The sequence below is a fragment of the Anas platyrhynchos genome, chromosome 7 (genome assembly GCF_047663525.1).
Source record: "Anas platyrhynchos isolate ZD024472 breed Pekin duck chromosome 7, IASCAAS_PekinDuck_T2T, whole genome shotgun sequence".
Lineage (NCBI taxonomy): Eukaryota > Metazoa > Chordata > Aves > Anseriformes > Anatidae > Anas > Anas platyrhynchos.
In genome coordinates this window covers 2,842,724-2,859,786 of record NC_092593.1, presented here as the reverse complement: position 1 = coordinate 2,859,786, position 17,063 = coordinate 2,842,724, and the positions used below count along the sequence as shown (strand labels likewise).

Genomic DNA, 17,063 nt, shown 5'->3' with positions numbered 1-17,063 from the left:
TAGGAAGGCCAAAGCTCATCTGGAGCTCAAGCTGGCTACTGCCGTTAAAGATAACAAAAAACGCTTTTATAAATACATCAACACAAAAAGGAGGACTAAGGAGAATCTCCATCCTTTACTGGATGCGGGGGGAAACTTAGTTACAAGAGATGAGGAAAAGGCGGAGGTGCTCAATGCCTTCTTTGCCTCAGTCTTTAGTGGTAAAACCGGTTGCTCTCTGGATACCCAGTACCCAGAACTGGTGGAAGGGGACGGGGAGCAGGATGTGGCCCTCACCATCCACGAAGAACTGGTTGGTGACCTGCTACGGCACTTGGATGTGCACAAGTCGATGGGGCCGGATGGGATCCACCCAAGAGTACTGAGAGAACTGGCAGAGGAGCTGGCCAAGCCCCTATCCATCATTTATCAGCAGTCCTGGCTATCGGGGGAGGTCCCAGCTGACTGGCGGCTAGCAAATGTGACGCCCATCTACAAGAAGGGCCGGAGGGCAGACCCGGGGAACTACAGGCCGGTCAGTTTGACCTCAGTACCAGGGAAGCTCATGGAGCAGATCCTCTTGGGAGTCATCATGCGGCACTTGAAGGGCAAGCAGGCGATCAGGCCCAGTCAGCATGGGTTTATGGAAGGCAGATCCTGCTTGACGAACCTGATCTCCTTCTACGACAAAGTGACGCGCTGGGTGGACGAGGGAAAGGCTGTGGATGTGGTCTACCTTGACTTCAGCAAGGCTTTTGACACCGTTTCCCACAGCATTCTCCTCAAGAAACTGGCTGCTCTTGGCTTGGACTGGCGCACGCTTCGTTGGGTTAGAAACTGGCTGGATAGCCGGGCCCAGAGAGTTGTGGTAAATGGAGCCAAGTCCAGTTGGAGGCCAGTCACTAGTGGCGTCCCCCAGGGCTCGGTGCTGGGGCCGGTCCTCTTTAACATCTTCATCAATGATCTGGATGAGGGCATTGAGTGCACCCTCAGTAAGTTTGCAGATGACACCAAGCTAGGTGCGTGTGTCGATCTGCTTGAGGGTAGGAAGGCTCTGCAGGAGGATCTGGATAGGCTGCACCGATGGGCTGAGGTCAACTGCATGAAGTTTAACAAGGCCAAGTGCCGGGTCCTGCACCTGGGGCGCAATAACCCCAAGAAGAGCTACAGGCTGGGAGAGGAATGGCTGGAGAGCTGCCAGGCAGAGAAGGACCTGGGAGTGATGGTGGACAGTCGGCTGAATATGAGCCAGCAGTGTGCTCAGGTGGCCAAGAAGGCCAACGGCATCCTGGCTTGTATCAGAAACACTGTGACCAGCAGGGCTAGGGAGGTGATCGTCCCCCTGTACTCGGCTCTGGTGAGGCCGCACCTCGAGTACTGTGTTCAGTTCTGGGCCCCTCGCTACAAGAAGGACATCGAGGTGCTTGAGCGGGTCCAGAGAAGGGCGACGAAGCTGGTGAGGGGCCTGGAGAGCAAGTCCTATGAGGAGCGGCTGAAGGAGCTGGGCTTGTTCAGCCTAGAGAAAAGGAGGCTCAGGGGTGACCTTATCACTCTGTATAAGTATATTAAAGGAGGCTCTAGCGAGATGGGGGTTGGCCTGTTCTCCCATGTGCCTGGTGACAGGACGAGGGGGAATGGGCTAAAGTTGCGCCAGGGGAGTTTTAGGTTAGATGTTAGGAAGAATTTCTTTACTGAAAGGGTTGTTAGACATTGGAACAGGCTGCCCAGGGAGGTGGTTGAGTCACCATCCCTGGAAGTCTTCAAAAGACGTTTAGATGTAGAACTTAGGGATATGGTTTAGTGGGGACTGTTAGTGTTAGGTCAGAGGTTGGACTCGATGATCTTGAGGTCTCTTCCAACCTAGAGATTCTGTGATTCTGTAATGGGCCAGGTGCAGGAAAAGCTGCGCTGGACGTGCGGTCTGCATTATGGTACAGCATTTGCTGCAGAATTTGTCCTTTCTCCTCTTTATGATTCAAACAACTGGTACTTTACTGAGGACATTTATAGGAAATAACCCAATGCAATTAGTAGCCTTCAGAATTTTTTTGAGTGTATTTTTTGCTAGGCCACTGATTGCCGTGTCTCTCACCAGGGTTTGTAGGCTAGGCAGCAGGGTAGGAAAGCATCATGAGGACGAGATTGTTTCACTGCAGCTTCTTCAGAGACTGTGCTACAGCTCCTCCAGTTATAACCACAAATACCACTCATCTGCATGGCATTTGAGAGAGTACTGGAGTGTTGTTCCTACCTCAAGCACACAGTGTCCTCTGTAGTGTGTGGGTTTGAAATGGAGGAGAGCTGGCTTTAGGCATTTTTACCAAGAGATGTTCCGAAGTCATTTTTACGGATGCGCTCCTTAAGATGATGGACTTGGTTTCAGTTTGAACAGCTAATAGGATTTTCCCTGTCCCTGTTGTGATCCCAAACACACTATCTCTCAAATCCTCTGAGTGAGATTTTCGTTCCTACTGTTCATCCAGCTCCTGGGGAGTTCTCCTCTGTCCCTCTTGTGCCCAAAGGTTAGAGGATAAATACTTCTGGGCATGAATTTGTTGATAATCTGGCAGAGTACCTCTGCACCAGTTACTGATCTCCTGGAAGGACGAGGTCACTTTGTACCGAGAGCATTCACAGCAGCGCCTGTTCACATGCATGCTCATGAAGTACAGACAGAAGAAGCAACCTTATGAAGTATGAATAAACCACTTAAATATTTGAACAGACCTTAGTTTGTAAAATATTGAGCTCCTCAAGAAGAGACACCTATGAATTTTCATGAAAATGGTTTCCAAAGGAGTGACACTGATTTCTTTTCATCATCTGTAAAACGCTCCTGTACTTATTGCTATTCTACATGATAGCATTTTGATACCGACAGACGGGGACCCCCTTGTACACGACACCAGGCACAGTCAATTCCTGTCCCAGCAGAAGATTATCATTTTATAAATCACATTCTGCCAGCACCGAACTGTTTCAGCGGTTTCCCATCACGGTTGACATCTATGAATATTGGAACAGAAAAGCTGCCTAAGTAGCAGTGAATGAGTGAGCGCTTATACAAGGAGCTGTCACGTAGAGGGAAGCACGTTCTGTCACTGGCAGTGACAATGGAGCCAGACTGCCACACTCTCTTAATAACTAAGCCAACTTTGAAAATTAATATCATTTTTTTTTCTCCCTCTTTAATACAGACTCATTTAGAACAGGGAAGGGAACTTAACATCTCCTGTGTACGCTGCTCGTCAGCAGTGTGTTAATAGGATAATAAGAAGGCACGTGAGATGAATCTGGGTGAACCAGGTTGGTGAAACGAGTGGTCCAGGAGAGGGCAATAAATGGGACACAGATGAAGCAAATGCCCAAAATTGAAACATGTCTTTATTTAATAGCGATTGTCACATAGGAAGATCAACTCGTCAGTTTTAAATCTATCTATCTATATATAAATTTATTTTTATAAGTTTATTTATATAAATATATATAATATATAATATATAGATAGGTAGATTTAGTTTTCACATGAGATAAAATGATACTTTACTGGGTGGATAGAATTTACTGATACCTGGACTTTAGCCATTTAGTATTTAGTTAGCTAAATAATCCCTGGATAAATCTCAGTTCTGGTGCAGTTCGGCACCACCCCATAGCACATTTCTGTTTGCTTCTGTCAGAGTTGAATGCCCTTTTATGTAGATAGTCATTCATTCATTCTCTCTCTCCTTAAACATTTTTTTTTGAGGACAATTGTCTCTTTTTGCTACAGAAAAGCTCGTTTTTCATTTGCTTTTTGAGACTTGATTCAGGGAAGAACTTTTACAATATGCTTCATTGAAAAGTTTAATTTATTGTATGTTACTTGGGCTTGTGCTGCTGGTTTGTTAAACCAGTGAATGTGCTGCATGCTTCTGTGCTGGTGAACATCACCGTGCCTCTTGCACTTGTCAAACTGTACCCTCGTAGTGGTGTACCTGTAGCAACACAAAATTAGATGGGTTGCGTGGATTCTGTTCAATATTTATGTCAATTTTGCCTGCATCAAAAAATAATGATGAGGAAGTTTAGATTTTTCTGAAGCTTTTGTACGTCCTTTGGTGATGAATCATTGATAAATAGAGAAAGGTCGATCCCATGTCAATCATTTAAGAATACAAGTGCATTCATGAGCACGACGTAATTCAAAGTATGTGGGAGATGGGTTTTATTTTTAGGCTGGTGCTTTTTATTTTGACATGTATTTAAACATAGGTAGAACCATTTTTTAATTGGAATGTTTATGATTATTTAATTAGGTTTCCTACTTTGAGATTTATTTGGACAAAATAAGGGACCTCCTTGATGGTAAGTTCTACATTTCTCATGTACTAAATGGTGTTTGGTTTGCTCTAGTGTTTTCTTTCCCCTTACGTGTTGACTCAGTTTAGTTGAATGATTTAGATTTAAGCTGAGTGACTGGGTTTCTGAAAGAGAATTCTGTAGTTTAAGTCATCTGACTGTTGTGAACCTACTCTGGCAGTGCTAGCTTGGTTATAAATCAGTGAGTACAGAGACTTACAGAAGGGGCTATTTCTGAGCCTTGCTCCAGTGGATTTTAGCATACTCTGCATTGGGAATGCATATTCTGATAGTGAAACTGTAATTAAAATAATTTTTAATAGCTTTTTTTTTTCATTTTTTTTTTAATTTAGGATACTTTCGATTCAAGTTATCCTCCCCCTCCCTTTTTTTTGGTGCTTTGCTTCCTTTAGGTAGAGATTTTTGGGAGATACCTCTGTCTCTTTTACAATTTGTGTGTTTGTGTGCCTTATGTTAATGAAAGTAATTTGTGCTTTTTAAAATCAGGCTGAAGCCAGAGAAATACGTGCTAATAGTAACACAAAAAGAACATCTATTCAAATATATATTTTTTTTAATTTCTGTGAGATTTTCTCTTCTGAAATTTTTGTTGCTTTGAAGAAAACCAAATTGTCCTGTGTTGGTTTCATTAATACAAGCCATAAACCAAAGGTCTGTTCCATAAGGTTACCCTCAAAGTATAAGATCTCCAGAAAAATAAATGAGATTTCCATACAGAAATTGTGATAGTTGTTAAGGATTAGGAAATGACTGCATTCTTCATTTACAAATGTAATATATTCAAAATGTTCGTGTTTGCCTGTCACGCGTATAGCTGATACACATTACCTGTGGAATATTCCTCACGATCTCCCTGTTTCTTTCTAGTGTCAAAGACAAACCTCGCTGTACATGAAGATAAAAACAGAGTTCCGTATGTTAAGGTACAGGGAGGATTTGATGCTCAGTTTTTCATTCTTTCTCAGATAACCACTGCATGCATTTATTTATGTATTTCCATTTGTATCCCGGTGTGTTTGCTGAGACGATTCAACTGACATTCAGTTTTGAATGCTCAAGGAGCATTAGACCCTGAATTCAAACAGTTTCCTGAAATATTAATGGGGTTGAATCATTTGTTTGCTTTATTTTACCGACTTCAAGCATTTACAAGTTGTTACAGTGGTGTTAAATTTTAAGCATTCCTATTCCCATTCCATGTTGGGTACCAAAGAGAACATTTTGAAGAATTTTTTGTTTAATAGTTTGTTGCATAAGTGCTGTATTTTGGAACAGATTTTCGTGGTATTTTAGAACAGATTTGTTGGGCTAGGAGTTCACATAAATTGCTTTATGACTTCCTGTGACCTCACTTCAATGTCATACACTTCTTGTGGACATATGTGGGCCCTAATGAAATACATATAATATTGTTCTGGTTATTCTGACCCTGGAAAGGAAAAAAAAAAAAAGTGAAATAATTCCCTCACTAATATGTTGCAGTAATGCAGAGAAAGAGGCCTTTTGTAGAGTGAGAGAGAAGAACCCTTTTGGGTATGTGATATAACCCAAATTAGTTATAGGAATATGTTCTGTATAATTCCACGTGTGCTAAGCATAGGGGGTCTCTTCTGGTGCATGTTAGGATTTGACTGGGTATTGAATTTCGTGAAAAAGTATTCTCTCAAGTTATCCTGTCAACTCCTCCTGAGAGTCACATAAGGGCAGATTTTGGTCCATCGCCTTGCTAATGATCATAAGGGATGCTGATGATTCTTTTGCTTATCCATCCGTGCTAAACGTTCTTTTTGACAGCGTTTGAGTACTGGTATGCCTCTAAACTCTTCTGTGTTTGATTTGCATATTTCCAGGGTTGTACAGAAAGATTTGTATCTAGTCCTGAAGAGGTTTTGGATGTGATAGACGAAGGGAAAGCTAATCGCCATGTAGCTGTTACAAGTAGGTATTCTGTGGGCACTTCCCTACCTGTAAGGTCTGAGTCATTGTTGCTTCCTAGTGGTACACTGATTCCTAATGGTCACAAAGCATGTTGAGTTAATTATGTGAATGATCTGATGGTGCACAGATTTTAACATTTTAAAATTAATAGAATTGTTCTTTTTTACAGTTTTACTGATTATAGTAACATTTGCTACGAGAACTCCTGAATTTAACATACAGCATTACATAGTATCTGTAGAGAAAAAAGCCAAAATATCTGTTGTTGCTTGCAGTGTAGATACTTCAAAACTACAAATAAATGAGCATGTGTTCATGTGATCTTTGTGCTACAAGTCAAATCTCAGAGCAATTCATTGATCAAAACAGAAGGCAAAGACTGCAGAGTGATTATTTTTGTTCCAGAATAAGCTCCTGTGCTCTGTGTTTTATCAGTGCTTGTCTGTTTAACTCTGGTGACTTACCCCAGTGAGGCAGCAACTTGGACAGAGTTCCCATGATGGGAAAATTAACAAATCTTCCTAAATGGAAAATAATCACTTCAACCTGTCCCAAGTTTGTTGATATTCTGTGCTACATGCAAGCTGGTAGCATTGCAGTGATGCAAAAGGCAGGCATCTTTTGGCTTGTTTCCCAATTAATGCTTGAAGATGTCTTTGATCAAATCAGGGAGATTGGCAGAACCTCAGCATGTAACTCAAATTTTGCTGATTTCTCCCATTTGCATCACTGGGAAAGTGAATGGGAAAAAGATTGTAGTGGAGTTTATGGTAACAGAAATAGAAAATACAGAGGAGAAAGTGATTGATTCTTAATGTGTCGGTTTTGCTACTGTATGAAAACTGCCCAACTTCTTTTTAGTGCTTTGTAATTCTCTTTATATTTTTTTTTTTGCTCAGATTAAAATTCTTTCTCTGTCCAGAATGCTGAATACACATTCTTATCACAGCTCTGTGTCTAAATAGCATCTATTATATCGCATGGGGTTTTGTGTGTGTGCACTGTATACTCATGAAGAAACACAAAGGAGAGAACCTTTATTTTCTTCTGTATCTATGAAATGCTATTCTATTGTACTTACTATTTTATTTTTTAATACTATTTCTGGTCATGTTTTGTTGCTTAGGGGAAAAAAATAAATTATGTCTTAAGAAAAGGAAGGGGAGGGGAAAACAAAAAAGCTCATTTTCCAAGATTGTTATTTATCACAAATATGGTTAATTTAGGTCATGACAGGAGAAGTAAGAGCTCATTCCATGGTCCATGGGTGATAGCTGCAGCTCTTGGTGTAGACACTTTTGTCCAGGTCTGGACTTTCCAGGGAATGGGCTCTTATTTTGGAGTTTGTTAGCCACAGGCTAGCACTGAAATAGAATTGCCTGTCAGATTTTAATGTCACTTACACAATTCTTTTAAAATGTGATTCCTGTGCAGATATGAACGAACACAGCTCTAGAAGTCACAGTATCTTCCTTATTAACATTAAACAAGAGAATGTGGAAACTGAGAAAAAACTCAGTGGAAAGCTTTACCTGGTAGACTTGGCTGGAAGCGAGAAGGTAATCTGTCCTCGTGAAGTGGGATCACTAAGCTCACCGTGTGAATCTGGATCAGTCCAGAACTGTCTTATCTTACACGTTAGCATTAGTATGCCAATCCTATTTTTCTTTGATACAGGATGCATAAAAGGAACAGATCAGAATTGTTTATTGGTAAGAAATGGAAAGAAAAGCACCAAAAGCAAACAACAAAAAGGCAAAAATCTGCAATATATCGTCTTTTATAGGCAGGGGGAGGAGAGAGGGGAAAAATGACTGTGGTGCAGGCTAAAGAAGTGCTCTTCCCACAGTATGAGGCTTCTCAACTGATTCACCTTGGGGCTGCAGTTTGCGGACCAGCAAACCTTGCGTATGAGCAAGAGGATGCTTTTTCTACCCTGACATTCTTGGTTCATGCAAGCAAAATAAAAAGCCAAAATACTTTTTTGTGTGTGTGGTGTATGCAGTGGTACCAGGAGTGCCCTGAGAATGTAGCTGTGGTGTCATTTGCAGTCCCCCCTGTATGGACAGGCTGGTCTAGAAAGTGGTCCCCAAGTGCCCTCAGCTGCTTTTCCCTCACCAAAGTAAGGGTGAACTTGACCTTACACTGGAAGAAAGGCAGGCGTATTGCAGGCTTCTGATACCAAAATTCATGTAAAATCTCCTCCTTCATGCTGAGGATAAGCTTGCTGTGGTGTTCTTCCAGGAGCATTTTAAATTGTTGCACTACCTCCACCTGCGTTGTAGCTGTATTTGTCCAGACTTGAGGTAGCTAAGCCTGACTGTTGCTCACTCTCTTTGGTAGGTCAGCAAAACTGGAGCGGAGGGCGCTGTTCTCGATGAAGCTAAAAATATCAATAAGTCTTTGTCTGCTCTGGGCAATGTGATATCTGCCTTGGCAGAAGGAACTGTAAGTAATCCCGTTTTGTGCTGTTTCGGAATAACTTTCTATTTTTCTGTCTTTATCGTGCACATAAAAAATAAGCTAATGTTTCAGTTCAGAAGGAAGAAAATCTTAGCTTTCCAACCATAAACCAAAAATGCTTTTAGTATTCTACTAAAGATAAGAGACTAATTGTCAGTGATACCACTTGAGTGGTTATCCAGTGCAATACATCTTAGCACAACCAAACCTATTGCACTTCAGATCTGTGTGCTTCAAAGCCCACAAAGCCTGTCCTTGTTGACTCATGTTCTCTGTTATTTATGTATCACTATTTAAAAAAATGTTCATCTATCTTATTTGTATTTTGATTAGAAAACTCACGTTCCATACCGAGACAGCAAAATGACCCGAATACTTCAGGATTCCCTAGGTGGCAACTGCAGAACCACCATTGTTATATGCTGTTCTCCTTCTATTTTCAATGAAGCAGAAACGAAGTCGACCTTAATGTTTGGACAACGGTGAGTCCTGCTTGGCATCAGGCTAGATGACATTGACGTGTGCTCTTCTGTATATTCTGAAGTAGATGTGCTGAGGGGATTTAGATGAGAAGGCATTTTTAAGTATGCAGGTTGTGGTTTCTGGAGTTGGTCAAAAAATAGTAGTGGAGAGCTTGAGGAAACTGTCTCTTTATTCTCTACGGTACCAGAAAAATAAATGTTAATGTTGGCCAACAACTGCACTACTTAGAAGCTCTGCTAATTTCTCATGCAGAAAGTACAAAGTGTTTCAGGAGTTCTTTGAAGTTTTATGGGGAAGATAATGGTATTGGGCAGTGTTCTGTGGGCTGACTTTATCTGGTAGTGCTCTTGATGCTTTTAAGATGTGTCTTCTCTTTGAACAGCATCTCAACGATTCTTGTTATGGTTCCAAAAAACAGTAATTTTAACTATTAATTAAGAGAAAATGAAAAATGTGGACTCAGAGTACTGTTGACAATTTTGATAGATTGCTGTCACAGCTGGCAGACATTTTTATTTGTTTGGAGTTTCTTAACAATTTACTAACAAGCCATCAGGAACAAGCAAGGATAAAATAAATGTGGAAGTGGTCAGAGAGAACATTTCTCTTGTGTATGTATTCATTGGCAATAGTCACATGAAACAAATCTGGCAAGGTTGCTAAAATAGGTCAGGCTCGTTTCGTAATTATTGCTTTTGTTGTGACGGATGAGAACTCTGATACTTTGGAAAATCACTCCCTTTGTTTTGTATGTGTTTATTTGTATAAGAGCCGACAGAAAAAAATACTAGCAATTTGTGATTGTTTGAGATTATTTGTTTAACAGCTTGTACTTTGTCTTTGAAAGTAGGTTCCGTTTTCCACTTGGCATAATTTTTGCATTAAAATCAACACCGTTAGGGAGCATTTTACATTAGAAGGCAAAATCGTGGATAAAAGATCAATCTGACAATCTTCTATTAGTTCACCACCCCACTTTTATCCTTTAATGTGAGCTTTTCCTGAGATTTTAGTGAAGGAAGATGATTCATTTAGTGCATTCACTAAGAGCACATAAAAATACAGGATGGGCCGTGAAGGGCAAACAGATTCAGCTGGGTGTAGCCCCTCTTAATGATCAGGTCTGAGGATTAGGGCTGAGGCTGCAGGATAAGGCTGGAGGACAGTTCTGCAGTGCTGTCCCAATCTGGCATTGCCAGAAATGCTGTTAAATTGTCAGCTGCTGCTGGGATTTGTGGAAGGCAGGGTAGGACCCGCGTGCTGCAAGTCAGGTAGCTGTAAAAGGCATGAATTCCTCTGAGCTCTGCTTCCTATGGCATGTAATGAAATATGAAGTGGTAACAGCTCTGAAATATAACGAGTTGCAGTTCCTGGTGGTGGTGAAAGTTTAAATATTTTGATGGTTCGCAGTTTAAACCTCAACATGTACAATTTTCTGACTTGAGATGATTTCAGACAAGTGTGAATCTCGCACCTCGGTAAAACTAAAGAGCAGTCCCAAAGTTCCTGCTAATTCCTTCTGGATAAGTGCAATTAAGCAGCTGAAGTGGCATTTCATTTTCAATCAACCCACAGGTACTGTGTCAGGTTTCAGCCTGCTGCCTGTTTTGTTGAACTCTGCTGGTAAAGTTTGGAAGTAAAAAGAAAGGTGAGCTGTAAAATGTCACAGTTCAGAGGAAGGGGATTATAGGGCTGCATAGCATGTTTTAGGATGTTTATTTTAAATCTCTACGTTCATGAAGGGGCTTGCTTTTGGTCTGTAATGGATAACCACACTCCAGGATCTCTGGGAACTTGTTTGCGTGGGTATGAAAGGAAGTGTGAGTAGGGGAAATCCAGCTTCCATCTTCTTTCAGCTTACATTTCTCTTGGTTTCATTTCTCTTTTCAGTGATCAGTAAAACTTGCCTTTCTGTTCAGAAGGCAGAATGATTTTCAGACTCACTCTCTACACCTTGAATACCAGAGCTTTGACTGAGCCGACTGTTGAAAGCAGCATGAGGAATTTACCTGCTAAATGAGCTGTCCATCAAACTGGAAGCAACCAACTAGAATATAGTCACGTACTAGATACAGTTAACGCTCTGCTAGGAAGAGGAAGGGGTTTCTCTTGTTAATCCATAAAATATTCCTTATTGTGGACTAGGACATCAGCTGAAGGAACTGGGAAAATAGTTAAATGCTTTGTGAGAGTGGTTGGCTGGGCTTTAATGCGGTGGCCTTTGTTTTTTTTCCTGCTTAAAAGCTATGGAGTTGTGCTGAAACACGAGGTCCTGGGGAGCATTTAACTGTAAGGAAGGCACACACTATACAAACACAGTGGTGTCTGTCAGCAGCTGAATAGGAATATTGCTGTCTGCGGGAAACGGTTTCATTTACAGTCTCTTTGGCTGTGGTGTTTTGTTTTCCTGATGTGACACCGTTAAGGGCTGAATAACGTTAAAAGAAAGGAATATGACTCATGGCTGATTGCTGGCTCCTCCATTTTTCCTAGCAGTGAAGAAATATCACCACTGAAATAAGCATCAGGAGTAAAATTCATCTTCACGGGCCCAGCTGTGCTAATCAATAAGTGCTCCTCTATTAGCAACGACTTCTTTTTGCTCCATCTTTTTTGTGTTTTTATGTTGTTTTTAATTGTAGTTACTAGTAGATGCTTCATCCATCCTTAGTGTAATGCAGGTGATAAATTTCATGGTGTGGCATTTTTTCCCCACTGCAGTTAAAGGAGTGGAAACCTGAGCCAGGCTTTTAGCAGAATAATATGAAACAATTATGTGAAAGCTACCCATTAGGCGTCTGCATCCTCTAAAATACAGGGTGATTTTAAAATTCTTCTAAGGTAATAAAACTTGTGCACAGCACATAGTGCAAATCACTGGAGTGTGAGGCACACGTATGGAAGCGCTTCCCTGCTGCCACAGGAAAGCTTCAGGATTTTAAGTAATTGGCCATATTTAGAAGATGTTTTGGGATCATTAAGTGGAGCTGCAAAGAAAAGAAAGACCAGGGGCCCTCCCCAAGGAGAGGTAGTCAGTGTATCTCTAGCTGATACTTAGAGCATGTCCTGTGTATTGGCATTTCAGCCTCTACTTTACAGCACAGTGGTGGGTTTGTCTGTTACTGCATTAATTAAAGGCTCAGTCTCTGATGTGTTTGATAACACTGATTCGTTCTGGAAACACTCAGGGGCTGAGCAGTGAGGAGCAAAGATCTGAAGTTTTCTTTCATGCCCATTTGTTAGTTTTTTCCCCCTTTCGAAAGCAGTTTTGCTAGAGGAGATGCTCTGCGTTTTTTCTGCTTGTCCTGCATTCGCTAGTGCCATTGTTTGTGTTCAGCTGGAGCTAAGCAGTTTCACAGCAGTGAGTGGTGGTGATTGTTCGAAGGGTTTAGGTTTGGGGATTTGTGCCTAGGGTTGCAGTAACCAGTGTTACTGCTCACAGCAGCAGAGGTCGAGCCCCAGCTTCTCACTGCCAGCCTTCCAGCCAAACAATACCCCAGTTTCCCAGTGGTGACCAGTGGCTGTCCTCTCCTTCCCTCTATCCAGCCCCAAAAATGCACTTAAAAATGCTGGTAGGCTTTCAAGAAGGATAAATTTCCATATCCCTACCTCACTGCGTTGACATTGTTCATGCCATAACACCTAAAATCCAGCTCAGTTGTGGTGACAGAGTTTAAGGGACAGTCGGGACGAGCCTGTGGCCAGATGCTCGGTGGGATACTGAGCAATTCATCCCAGAAGGAGCTGAAAATAATGAGGTGACACCTTACTTAGCAGAGCAGTAATGACAGGGCTTGATTTTGTCCTTATTCTAAGAACAGTTTTCTGAGCTTTTCCTCTTACGAGAAATCTAGAGAGGCAGATCCATGCCCTACTGGAGGCTGCTGGATTTCAAGGCAGGAAGATTTCTCCTGAGGCTTCAAGATAGTAATACTGCTGAGGTTCTGAGAGAAGATTGAATTGTGACATTGCATTTCAGAAAAGAAATTCCAAATGCTTAGTGTTTTCCCTTTGTGTAATAGAAAATTTTCTGAATCTGTACCATAATGTTGAGATACAAGTTGCAAAGCCACTGACATCTATTTCTGTTACCCAGAGCCAAGACTATCAAGAACACAGTCTCTGTGAATCTGGAGCTGACTGCAGAGGAGTGGAAGAAAAAGTACGAGAAGGAAAAAGACAAAAACAAGAGCCTAAAGAACGTTATCCAGCATCTGGAGCTGGAACTGAATAGGTGGAGGAACGGTAAGTATGGAAAATAGGGACGGGTGTTTGTCTTCGTATTTTTAAGTTACATGTGGTTAAGTCTTGCCTTAAATCACTAATTCTAAACTCACCGTTCAGAGTCATAGTTCGCTTTTGTGTTTGCGAGGTGTATTGAGGAAGCAGAACACGTTCCCCTACTTGTGGTGGAGAAGCCAGACCAATCCTGTGTTATTTCAGGACTGCCCAGCGACCACGTGGCTGCTCAGTTTGTGCTGGGGCTCTCTGGTGCTGTGTGGAGCAGAAGAGGCCACATGATTTAACACTAATCCAGCAGCTCGTACCAAAGCCTTCCTAAACTTACAGCAGGGAAATTTTTACTAGAAAAATCTAAATTCCAAGGCTAATACTCATCATTGCCTATTTATGCAATGTGTGAGAATTATCTAACTGATAGTGTTTTCACAGCATCCAAAACCTTTGATCCAAAACCCTATCACCTTTGGCCACGAAGTTGATTGGTGCTGGCCACAGACTTGTCTCTCCCAGTTATTGCCCTCAGCATCTGCTCATGGGCTTCTCCTTTTTTTTTCCTCCACCCAGTGAATAATAATAGTAACTGAAGGGCAAAGAAAGCCAAAAACAGGGAAGGCAGCAACAAACATTTTCAGAATTTACCTTTTTATATGCACCAGGCTGGCATTCTGTCAGATGCGGAGTACACAGACAGGCATTGATAATTCTAACAATGATAGTAGTATTAAATTAATAAGGAAAAGGTAAAATTTCATTTTTTTACAAAGCACTGTGCTGCTCAGGCAAGAGAATAAGTTCCATTGTGCTTCAAGGTAAGTAGAATTTATATTTCCTTATATAATTGAATATAATACTAGAATAAGTAGTCCTCTGGTACAGTGTTTAGGAGTGTTGTTGGTTAGAAGAATCATCAGTTGTCTCTTTCTGTGGCTTCTAAGTGAAATTTATGTGAGAACAGCTGATTTTTTGCTTAGCAACTGCTGTTCAGGTTAAGTTATGAGATTAAGTTCCAGTTGCTAAGGAGAAAACATGTTTTCATGCATAACATATTACATTATTATTATTTTTTATATAAAATCTGAAACTCGTACAAATAATTTTATTTCCGTCCTTTCTTTTATTTTTAAAACAGGGAAAAGGAAGAGAAAATAAACCAAACCAAAACCTAATCCCCAATAAGCAACAAACAAACAAATATCCCCCTCTAAAGCCCAAGCAAACCAACCCTGCACCCCTCTTGCACCCTGAAATTCCAAAAAACCCACAACAGCAAAGTGCTGCTTCTCTGGAGTTATTTTTATTTTCTGAATTATTTGTCATCCAGACCCTGTGTGTTGATGCTTCTAGCAGTAACTCTGGCAAACACAAGGCACGTGAAATGAGAACAAATCTGTGGTTTAATTAGTAGGCACAAATTGTCTTGCAACAGTCAAGTCTGGTTTTGAGCATCATCGGTGAGATCTCTCCGTATGTAGAAGATAATACCCGACCTTTAAGGGTGCAGAAATTGTTTCCTTCTTTCAGCTCCCGGTGCTGTTTGCTTGCCTATATCAGCTCCTTACCTAATGACTGCTTTCTGCATCTTCCTCTGGAGGCTCGGACCACTTTAGCACAGGGAATACTTCCCTTATCTGCATAGTAAAATTGCTATGGAGACGGTGGGTCTGCTGGTGGTGCAGGGGAGCTCTGGGAATTTATGGCACTTTCATGTTCCGCGTTTCAGGCTGTGTTTGCTAAATGCGGCTTCTGTAATTTCCTTCCCATCCTAGAAACATTTTGGGAGAAAAAACTTGTACAGAGCTGTCTTATATGCTGTTTGAACAACCCTTAATAGAAGGTTGTCTCTATTGTTTTGTCTAAATATGCACACACCACCTCTGCCCCTGCATCTGCCCTGCTTTTCTCAGTGGCGTTACCAAGCGATACATTAAATGCATTCAAAACTCTATTGATCTCTCGTCTGACCTTCCGCAACAGCATTGTTTGGAAGGAGATTCTGTCAAAGGAGGCTCTTTCCAAAGGAAATTATAGCAAAAACGACATCAAATACAAGATAGATGCATAAATATTCCACTGGTGTAGCTTGTTCTAGAAACACAGCAAATAAAAGGATATAAATGCGGCAAATAAAAGGGCAGGTCCCCTGCCCTGCTCTGTTCAGGTGAGATGTGACAATGAACAATCAATTTCCCATTTTTCTCATTGATAAGGTAATAAAATATCATTGAGTCATTAGCAACAGAGCAAAAATATTTTGGGTGTAGTTCTTTTAGAGGTTTCACGGTGCTTGATTCCAAGTTTATTTTTTTTCAGGCTTTAACTTAAAAAAAAAAAAAAAAAGTCTTCTGAGTTTGTTGGTCCTGCTCCTTCACAGCGTTTTGTTTTACTTTCAGGCCTGGATTAGCCTGCCTTTTTGCTTTTTGAGATATTTGTCCTGCTTGCTTGTTGCCCTGCCAGTGAGATAAATTGTGCCCGCACTGCCTTGGCGAGGATAGTTGGTGAAGCTTTATGGGATTAAATATTACAGCTTTTTATAGAAATGGGAAAAAATCTGTGCAGAAGGGTGGAACGTCACCTTCCCACACCTCGAACAATGCATTCTGCAGCTAGCAGTCTCTCAGCAGGTTAATGAATGCCAATTCAATTTCTGGCCCGAGCAGCTTGCTGTCCCTCTCCGCTCAGCTGCAGCAGCCTTGTAATTGGAGCGCACGAATGTTGTCGGAGAGAATATTCCTTGGAGAAAAGTAGTTTGCAAGAAAACATGGAGGGCTAGCATCCTGTCTGCTGTGCATAGGCAACAGCGGAAAATTGGCCTGTGCTGGTTAATTCTAGCTGGGACAAGGCAGAAGGTGAATGTTGTTTTAAATGCAGCTGGCTTGCTTGTCGTCCTGGTGCTATAGAGCTTCATTATGGGGGGGAGTTGATAAGGTGGTTGGAAATCTGGTCGGAAGGGACGTTTGATTGCCTGTAGGCTGGAAATCCGATTTTTCATCCTCCTTATTTACACTTGTGTTAATCCATGGAGCTGATCCTGTCTGCAGAGGGCTTGAGTGCAAGTGGAGTCAGGAGGTCAGCCTGTTTGCATTTTGTTTGTCCAGCTGGGGGGCCACCCGATTTATGCCTCTCACCTTTATCCATGGCCACTGCCTGCCCTGTGCCAGCTCTCGGGGCTGTCCTGGGGCCCCTTTGGCTTTGCTGGGAGCCCCTGAGCAGCTGCACGGGACCAGCCTGGGATGTCCATGGCTTTGGGCTCCCTGCTCCTTCGCCCTGACCGTGGTTTGTGTGCCCGCAGGAGAAGCCGTGCCCGAGGATGAGCAGATCAGCGCGAAGGACCAGAAGAACCTGGAGCCCTGTGATAACACCCCGATCATTGACAACATCACGCCAGTCGTGGCCAGCATCTCGACAGAGGAGAAACAGAAATATGATGAGGAGATTGCCAGTCTCTACAGGCAGCTGGATGATAAGGTGCGAACGCTTGTTCTGACTCCCTTCTCTGGGTGCAAATGGAAACCAAACCAAACTGGGTGGGTGTGCCTGGGTTTTGGTTTTGGTACCGATTTTGTGTCCCAATTGGTTGGAGCTATTCTTCTTCCTCC

General features: G+C 42.0%; 1 protein-coding gene across 1 annotated transcript in view; it reads left to right on the top strand.

Annotated features, from left to right (window-relative positions):
* KIF5C (kinesin family member 5C) overlaps positions 1–17,063 on the top strand; it is a 66,130-nt gene that overhangs the window by 18,003 nt on the left and 31,064 nt on the right. The window contains exons 5-12 of the mRNA XM_038182324.2: positions 4,278–4,326; positions 5,209–5,264; positions 6,192–6,279; positions 7,714–7,838; positions 8,623–8,727; positions 9,076–9,224; positions 13,322–13,470; positions 16,757–16,932. Of these exons, the coding sequence (XP_038038252.1) occupies positions 4,278–4,326; positions 5,209–5,264; positions 6,192–6,279; positions 7,714–7,838; positions 8,623–8,727; positions 9,076–9,224; positions 13,322–13,470; positions 16,757–16,932 (897 nt within the window). The remainder of the gene's footprint in view (positions 1–4,277; positions 4,327–5,208; positions 5,265–6,191; positions 6,280–7,713; positions 7,839–8,622; positions 8,728–9,075; positions 9,225–13,321; positions 13,471–16,756; positions 16,933–17,063) is intronic.